At 42.8% G+C, this 9,943-nt stretch overlaps 1 protein-coding gene across 2 annotated transcripts in view; it reads left to right on the plus strand.

Moving 5' to 3' along the window:
- HS2ST1 (heparan sulfate 2-O-sulfotransferase 1) overlaps positions 1-9,001 on the plus strand; it is a 140,051-nt gene extending 131,050 nt beyond the window's left edge. For both annotated transcript variants that reach the window (XM_020794578.3, XM_078392204.1), the window contains exon 7: positions 6,967-9,001. In XM_020794578.3, coding sequence (XP_020650237.2) covers positions 6,967-7,193 — 227 coding nt within the window. In that variant the 3' untranslated portion in view covers positions 7,194-9,001. The remainder of the gene's footprint in view (positions 1-6,966) is intronic.
- Positions 9,002-9,943: the final 942 nt, after the last annotated feature.

Here is a 9,943-nt window from a genome sequence, read left to right on the forward strand (position 1 = left end):
CTCATTATAATCTGTATGCCCACAATGGAGCAGGAAGCAGCAGCATGAGCCAGCCCTTAAAGAAGCTGATACTCCTCCTTCCCCGTTTAATGCAGCCGAACACCTGAAATGATAAAAGTACAGCTCCATTTAGCAATGAAACCGCATAGCGACGAACTTTTTGCAATCGCAAAAGCGATCACATTGCGATGTTTCCTATGCGGTTTTTTTGCTTTGTGATGATCGGTTCCCTGTTTTGCTTACCAATCATCGCAAAATGACGTTTTTTAAACAGCTGATCGGCGGTTCCAAAATGGCCGCTGGGTAAAAAAAATGGCCACCCGCTGTGTTTAGGGACGGATTCCTCGCATAAGAGGCAGTGAAAATGGCCGCCGTATGGAGGATCTTCACTTTGAGGTGAGTTTTAAGCCCATAGGAATGCATTAAATAGGTTTTAATGCATTTCTATGGGCTTTTAAAAATCGCATAGCGACGAAATCGCTTAGCAGCGATTTTTGCTGCACGGATTAGCGTCGCTATGCAAGGCACCACTGTAACTAAAAACATAAGTTCCAGATGTAATACTCTTAAACTGTCATTACTGGGGAAAATACATTAATTACAATTAACATGTTCATAACTAGTTACTTCCCATTTGTGGTTGTGAGACTCCTGGGGAAAATATGTGTGAAGGGAAAGGAAAGAGTCCTTCTTCAGCATGGTCTCTGTGAATCACATGTGGGTTGAATCAGTGCCTGTGCTGGAATAAAATAAATAAATAAATAAATAAACTTCGGAACCTTCTAGAGCTTTTCTGAAAAAGATACAAAGTTTAGGTTGCCCCTAGTATGCATGCTCCATTCCCTCCCTGCCTCCAGTTCCTTTTTTCCCCGCCATTGTGCTAGGAACGTTTCGGACAGAGCTCTCTATTTTGATCGATTTGGCTTTATTTTGGACTGTATTTTTGACTATTCCTGCTTCTATTGCCCCTTAATCTTGGACTGCATCGACTATTCTCTTGCCTGATGGACTTTGGCTCTTGTTTGACTGGTTTTTCCCATGCTTTGTGGATTGGCTGATTGCCAGGCTGATTGCCTCAGCGGGAAGCGCCATTATCACCTCGGCGGGAGGCTCCATTATGCACTTATATTCTGATTACCGTGAGAATTCAGGCTCCTATAGCCTTCTGTGTACTGTTTTATGTCCCCCGCAGGCCCTTTTAGTAAATGTAAGGTGTGCACCAGGAAGATACCCTTTTATGATAAGCATAGTCTTTGTTTATTTTGCCTCGGAAACGCACACAATACGTCTACTTGCAGCCATTGTAAAGAATTTACTAGGGCTGCTTTGGAAGCGCGCCAGCAGAGACCTAAGCTCTATCTTTGGGAAAAGACTCTGTTTGCAACCCATCCCTCAGAGATGGAGACTTCCTCCAATCTTTCAGGGACCCCTTGTTCTGAGACAACTGTGTCTCTCCCCTCTACATCTACTTCCAAGTCATCTAAGCCTTCTAAGAAAGCCACCTTAGGTTCCTCCAAGAAGGCTCCTTCTACATCTAAGGGGCCTGTTCCCAAGGATGTTGCAAAGGCTAAAAAACAGGCGGGACAGCCTAAAAAGTCCAAGGCTAAAGAGATCACCTCTCTTCCACTTGTTGCACCCTCACTGCCTTCACCAATTTTGGAGGATTTGTCAAGGGACCATGAATCCCTATCTGAAGCAGTTCCGTCTTTGCCACTCTCCCAGCAACCTGAGGCACCGCTTGAGCCTGGGCATTCACCCATTCCGGATAAAGTTGAGGAGGCTGTGTTATCCAGCCCTCATTCTGCCCATCTTGGCCCTGCATCTGCCGGCCGGGTGACTGAAACTCCGCATTCCCCCTCTTGCTCTCCGAGGAGAGATCTCCCTCCTCGCAAAAAGGCGGCATTCTTCCTCCGATCGACGTTGTGACTCTGACGTGGAGACTTCCCGACGTCGGAAGAGACACAGGCATGACCAATCTGGATGCAGTCATTCAGGACGAAGGAGGACAAAACATCAACGTCGACATTATGATACCGATTCCACGTTGTCGTCCTCCTCTTCTAGTTACCGCAGGCACAGAAGGAGGCGCTATTCTCCCCCTTTGACCTCGAGTTCTTCGCCTTCGTCGACAGGCTCATGCTACTCTACCCGTTATGGATATGAAGGCTTCTGAGAAGAATTCTTCCACCTCAACGTCGAGGGCTAAGACTACCCAGCAAACTACTCAGTTCTCCCTAGCTGAGACTGCTGTACATAGAGTCCCATCTGAGGAAGATGACCAGCTTTGCGAGGTGTCTTCGAATCAGGATGAAGAGGTTTTCTCTCCATTGCAAGCCCAGTCGCCAGTAGAGGCGGACTCCTTTGAATCAGATACGGGGAATCCCCATCCATCCTCCCCTTCTGAGGATTTTTCTTTGTATTCACAAATGGTGATCAGAATGGCTAGTGTTTTAAAAATGCAAACACAGCTTCCACCTCCTACAGATGATCCCATTTTTGGGGACATCGATTGAGAGTCTTCTCAACCACTTAGCCTCAACTATATTTCCCAGCTGTTTACCCTGGTTATGGACGCTTATTCTCAACCAGCCACCCCTCTTTCTCTGTCTAGGAGGACTGAGAACATGTATAGGATTCATGGAGATGAAGTTAATTTCTTGTCTAAACACCCTGCTCCCAACTCTGTGATTGTCCATGCTAATGCATCTAAGGCATCGGGGAGACCACATGTGACTCCCACCAATAAAGAAGGACGGAAGATGGATGTTTTGGGTAGGAAAATCTACAACTTCCAGTCTTTCCTCCTTAAAATATGTAATTACCAGGCAGCTATGGGAGCATACCAGAAGCATCTCTGGAATCAAGTATTGGCAGCACTGCAAGTCGCTCCTGAGGACATTAGACAGGAGTGTTTAAATGCTCATGTGAAGCTATGACGTTATCCAAGCATCAACACTTAGCTGCCAGACATGCTACAGATGTTTCGGCTAAAACATTGAATTCTGCCATAACCCTTTGACGCCATGCTTGGCTAAGGGCGTCTGGTATTGTTGAGGACGTGAAGAAACAAATTGAAGAACAGGCTTTTGATACAAAAGGTTTATTTAACGAAAAGACTGATGAATCACTCAAGTCCATACATGAATGCAAGAAAACTGCTAAGTCTTACACCATTCACCAACAGCCCCATTTCCAAAAATAACAATGGCAAAGGCAATTTCCCCAGCAGCAATATCAGCAGCAGGTTTCTCAGGGGTATAGACCTTACATGCGTTCTCAAGGTAGATCTTCTCAGCAGTCTTCTACCGCTCCACCCTACAAACAGCAAACATCACATAAGCGTCAATCTTATCGTCCACCCACTGCCATTCAGGAAAGCCATTCAGGACACCAAATTCACTCTCCATGCTCTGCAAAGTCTAGGCCTCACCATAAATTTCATGAAATCCACCCTGAAGCCTTCTCGGGTTATGAGTTATATAGGAGCAACACTGGAATCCAGAAGGGCAAGACTCTTTCTTCCTCCAGAGCACATCTACAAACTACAGACTGTTCTTCAAAAGTTTCAACCGCATGGCCTGGTGTCAGCACATCATGCACAACATCTGCTGGGTCTCATGGCCTCAACTACAGCATCCTTACCACATGCCAGGCTGAATATGCGCTCACTACAGGCTTGGTTTCTCCATCATTTCGACCCAATGTTAGAGGACCCGAGGAAGAAGATCCTAGTCACTCCAGAGCTGGCAAAACAACTCAGTGGTGGGGTTTCCAACCTCATCTGCTCATGGGCTGCCCCTTTCGGCCTCTGTAACTCTCTGCACAAGTAACAACAGATGCGAGGCCCACAAGCTGGGGAGCTCACTGCAGCGGTCATACCATACATGCCCTCTGGTCACATCGTCAAATACGTCTCCACATCAACCACCTGGAGATGCTAGCAATGATCAAGTCGTTCAGGGCCTTCCTGCTGCTGATACAGGGTCGTGGTGTGCAAGTTGTGACAGACAACACCACGACCTTGTACTACATCAACAAGCAGGGCGGGACAAGGTCCTTGTCCCTTCTCTACCTTGCAGTGCACCTGTGGGAGTGGTGTTGCCTCCATCATATTTACCCAGTGGCAATCCACATATCAACATCGGAGAAACAACTGGCAGATGAGCTGAGTCACCGGAAGGGACAATCCCACGAGTGGGAACTGGATGACGATATATTCCAGATGCTGTGCAGAAGATGGGGACAGCCGACCATGAACAGGAAGTGCGAGAGGTATGCATCTCGAGCAGGCAGGGGCCCCAGTTCCCAGGGAGATGCCTTCATGACACCATGGCAGGACCACCTTCTGTATCTGTTTCCACTGATCCTTCTGATCCAAAGGTCTCTAGTCAGGATCAGACAGCAGAGGTCGTCAGCAATCCTCATAGCACCATACTGGCCATGTCAATCATGGTTCTCTACTCTGGAGGAGTTGGCCACCGAGGTATTCAGACTTCCACTTGTGCCACATCTGCTGACGCAGGATTTGGGAAATGTTCTGCACCCAGAATTGGACTCCTTCCGTCTCGCTGCGTGGAGGATCTACCTGAAATCAAAGAGGTGTTAGACAAATCCAAGAAACCATCTACTATCCTCTTATACCAATACAAGTGGAATAATTTTCTTCCTTTTGCCACTGCCAGAAATCTCCAGACTTCTCCAGTCTCCCTACAGACATTACTCCTGTATCTTAAACATCTTTTTTATCTCGGCCTTACCTTGTTGACCCTCAAGGTGTACATTTCTGCGATAGTCTCTTTCCAACCTAGGGACTCAGAATCTTCATGTCTCTTTTCTCATCCTACATTGAAAGCATTCTTAAAAGGACTGATCAACATTCGCCCTCCTACAAGGCCTCCAGTACCTCAATGGTCCCTTACATTGGTTCTACAATCACTCATGAAACATCCCTTTGAGCCTATGGCTTCCTGTGATGTTAAGTTTCTTTCCCTAAAGACTCTGTTTCTAGTTGCAGTAACGTCTGCTAGAAGAGCAAGTGAGTTGGCAGCCCTAAGGTCTGATCCTCCTTACCTGTAATTCTATAAGGACAAAGTTATGTTGTTTCCAGATGTTTCATTCCTGCCTAAAGTTGTTACAGATTTTCACATCAATCAGCCTGTTTCATTACCTACCTTGTTTCCTGATCCTTCGTCTGACGTTGAAAAGATGCGCCATTCCCTGGATGTTCTAAGGGTGTTTGCATACTATGTTTCCAGGACAAAGGACTTTCGGAAATCTGAAAGACTCTTCCTGTGTTTCTTTGGACCACACAAGGGTTGTCCAGCATCATCTTCTACCTTGTCACGGTGGCTTGTCTCCACTATTACTCTTGCCTACTAACTTGCAAGTAAAGAGGTGTCTGAAGGTCTTAAGGGACATTCCACAGGGTCCATGGCGGCGTCTACTGCCTTACTACGTGGTGTGGACATTCCAGACATCTACAAGGCAGCTACATGGTCCAGAGTGTCCACATTTGTCACCCACTACAGGTTGGACCTTCAGGCAAAGAAGGAGACGAGTTTTGGAAGGGCTGTCTTGACATTTGTCCTGCAGTAACGGCCCTCCTTCCGGTAAGTTAGCTTGTCAGTCACACAAATGTGTGATTCACAGAGACCACACTGAAGAAAGAAAGGTTACTTACCTGTAACCATGGTTTTTCAAGTGGATCTCTGTGAATTCACACATTCCCACCCGGCCTCCCCATTATCCGTCACTGCTTCTTTTATAATGAGCTCTTGCTTTAGCAGTGGCAGATAAATGGAACTGGAGGCGGGGAGGGAATGGAGCATGCATGCTAGGGGCAACCTAAACTTTGTATCTTTTTCAGAAAAGCTCTAGAAGGTTCTGAAATTCCAGCGCAGGCGCTGATTTAACCCAAATGTGTGAATTCACAGGGACCCACTTGAAGAACCATGGTTACAGGTAAGTAACCTTTCTTTACTTGCTGAGAGCAGGAAGCTGGTAAGTTGGCCAAATCCTGCTAGGCAGAAATATGTGAGATCAGACTCACATATCCTCTACACATTCGGGATGATCATCATTGGTGCTACTCTTGCCTGTTTTGGCAAATCTTCAGATGAGCCCCCTTCAGTAAGTGGAAATTAACTGGTTTGTAGGCAGATTTAGTTTATATGAGTCCACACTGGGATCAAGTAATGTAAAAGAAGAAAAGGAATAGAACTGCTCCCTGTTCCCAAGAAGATCAGTGACCATTGAGAACCAAGCCTGTTTTTATATATGTATCCCCTTTCTGGGTTTTGTTTCTTAAAGCTAAAGTGGAATGACATTTTGAGGGGCAGCTTTGATTGTAATAAGATACATACTAGATTGTTTAAGTGTATTTATATTGTAAGATTATATGTTTATAATGGCATGGGCTTAAAATAAATGGTCAAAATGTCTTGCTTTTGCCCTCTTGTCTTTAAGGGAAAAAAGTTACAGTGCTTTTGCCATTTCAGAGCATGCTATGCATTCTGTAAAACAAATTGCCTGCCTGATTGTTAACGTGGTCTGTGTTTTTATTAACTTTTATTATCAATAGTACTGAATTTCCAAACACACATTAATCATGATTGGAGCAGATATCTTAAATGGTTGTGATGTGAGGAAACACAGTTCCCTGTGCAAACACTTCCTCTTTATGGTTTCAGTAATTAAGCCCTTTAAGTAATGGGAGGAGGAATGTGCACTGTGAGAGTACCCTGATGCAAATGCATTTATTCTTAATGCTGGGGCTTCCAGTCTCTCTGTCCCAGAGGCTTAATAAATCTTGGCCCAAGTTCTGTCACTTCATGTACCCATTTAACAATCTCCTGACTAAAGACTGCTCTATGCACACAAATAAACTTCCTGGTCTGTGTTGTGCACTTCTGGGACTATTTGGGCTATACGTCAAAGTGAAGTTATGATTTTATATTTTGCTTTTAGGCAAGAAGTCTCACCTTAGAAAGACAACGGAGAAAAAACTCCCCACAAAAGAAACCATTGCAAAATTGCAGCAGTCTGAAATATGGAAAATGGAGAATGAGTTCTATGAATTTGCACTGGAGCAATTTCAGTTTGTCAGAGCACATGCAGTACGGGAAAAAGATGGAGAATTATATATTCTGGCACAAAACTTTTTCTATGAAAAGATCTATCCTAAATCAAACTAAGAAAAATGCATCTTTTCAGTTTAAGGGACCTTGTGGCCACATCCTTAGCCTCAGCCCTAGATTGGTGATAAACCAGTTGAGGCACGTCAGTCTTGAGTTTAATAGAATGTACTGCAAGTTGCTCTAAGAAGATGGCTACTGTCTAGATATGTTGGTAATCCAAAAGTATAAGCTTCAGTTTGTTTTAATATTCACAAAAGAAGTTACTGTTCTACACCTGAAGAAGCCTACACATAATTACAGAACCTTGCCACATACCAATTATAGCTTAAACTGTAAAGATGAGAAGCCTCCCCTCATAATCTTTTTGATTCACAAGACAGCTTATTTACATATCTTTCTAGGAAGAGAAAATTGTTGGTTCTCTAGCCTCAAAGTGGAGATTTGAGTTGTTGAATAATGTTATTAACTGGCTGACATTTGTGCTGTTTTGTGAGTTCATATTACATGACATTCATTGGAATGTTCAATCATCTTCTGCTAAGAAATACTGCAGGTGGACTTCCCCATATTTGTAAATGTGGGTTTTCATTTTCAGAATCTAGAACTGAGCATCTGTGTTTAAAAATTCAAATCCCATAGTGATGATAGTAAAAAGGTCAGAAATTGAGGCAGTGTTTCTTTAATATCTTCTGAACTTCCAATGGATGTTGGGAAAACTCTACGAAGAAGCTGGGTTTTGCCTGCATTCAATATGAAAGAAATCATGAATTCTGTATCATTGATAGTTGATTCTTTGTATTTTAAAGAACCACTGATGAATCCATATTATGACTCAACTAGTGAGCTGTGGTATGGGTTAGGGGTTTCCTACTTCGATACTTTTACCTGTAGAATATTTTTACTAAGGTGCTTTATAATGTGTTTTAAAGCATTGCATTTGCAAAAGGAGTAAAATGCTGTAAATAATGCACATTTTATGTATTTGGACCAAAAGGTAACTAGTTTAAAGTGTTTTTGCACCAGTTTTGTTGTATGTGAAGTAAAATCATCCCATCTGCTGTCAAAAATACCTTTTTGAGTTAACTTTTGGACATGGCTGAAATGCCCTTCAGTGACCTCAACAACTTTAAATGCACAGTGTGTCTGTCCAGGAGCGTCCTTTTCAGAAAACTACTTAATCTGCATCCTTTTATCATGCTTTAAAGGAAAAGGAAAACGGAAGCCTATGGCCTGCCCAAGAAAGATACAAAGAAATTGACGTCAGTGTGTTCATGGAACTGCCTCATGTTACTTCAGCAAACTTGCATTTGCCATGATTAGCACCATACCATAATTCTCTATATAAGGTTCTTTAGCAGTCAATTAAATAATGAGGTACTACATTTTCTAAAGCAAAATTCTAGAAACCTTGCAGTTCTGAACATTCCCTATATTCAGAATTCTCCGTTTTAAAAGAAAAGAAATATAATTGAAGGTTTTAAAAAGTTCAGTTTCAACTTTACATTCTTCAGGGTATTAGAAGTGCAGTGTAGATGTGTCAATAAGGAAACTTTACCAGAATTGTTCATCTGCTGTACAAAGAGGTTTTCTGTCTATAAATTGAATGTTTTGATGCCAAAAACATATTATAAAAGTATAATGAGACTGTTAAGTAAAGCTTTTAATTTGCTGTCTTTATTTTGACTTCCTCTGAAAATTTTTAAAGCTGCATTTTGTTTCTAAGCAGCTTTTTTCAGTTAGCAGCCACTGCTTCTATTATTTCTTTTTTCCCTATATTACCAATATATAGTGCTAGAGTGTTTTGTAGTCACATTGGTACAAATGAACGAGGCACAGGAAAATGAAATAAACATTTATTGGACTAACCAGTTATTTAATGTTTAGCAAACTTGTGAACCATTGTGTTCATCCTCAGGTGTTGATGCTCAGAGCACAACTAAAATTTTGATTGAATTGATGATATGGCTACATAGTGAGCCTATTCTTATATGTTGAGATCATTCAGGTTGTGCCTCAAAAAAGAGAGGCATTATAACATGGAATGTGCTAGTGCCATCATGTCAACTCATGTACGGTTGTACAAATGCTTTCTAAAACAGTTGTCAGGATCCTCTGAGTTAGAGCCATGGCGCAGACTTCATGAAGAAGGTTGGATACCATTTCTGGCAAATCTCAACTGTGTTGACTTGTTCTCAAAGTGGGGTTTGTGTATTAATAAGTTAGATACTTTCCCTATAGAAATAGCTTTACCAGTTCTCCCCGCCCCCCCCCCCAAATATTCAGGCTGCAGTCATGTACACTGTTAGCAGAAATTAAGCCCTACTGAACACAGAGGGACTTATGCCTCTGTAAATGTCCAGAACACTGCAGTGTCAGTGCAGTAAGCAGAGTACATGGTAAGTGGATAACATGTAGAAAGACACATTTCATGCTTATCTTAAGTATGTACTATAACAGCTGTATATTTTAGCCTTGTTTTTGTGAAGTCATGAATTGGGTGATGCTAAACTTCATGAGACAAAATCACCAGGTGCTATCCTTGTTGGGAAGATAATGTTCCTTCTGGTGTTTCGACTCTTATTAGTTGTAGAACTGTGGGAGGAGGTAGCTGAGCTACTAAAAACACAGAAAGAAATTAAAACAGCACATCTTGTGGCACCTTAGAAACTAGCCAATTTATGGTGGTGAAAATTTTCATGGATCACAGGCAAGGTTCCCTCTAAACTGGGTGTGCATGCACACACACACACACCTCTGCCTCCCTCTGTGAAGCTGTATTCCACCTCTGCACAGCGATCACAGGTTCT

Source organism: Pogona vitticeps, chromosome 4, assembly GCF_051106095.1.
Source record: "Pogona vitticeps strain Pit_001003342236 chromosome 4, PviZW2.1, whole genome shotgun sequence".
Classification (NCBI taxonomy): Eukaryota; Metazoa; Chordata; class Lepidosauria; order Squamata; family Agamidae; genus Pogona; species Pogona vitticeps.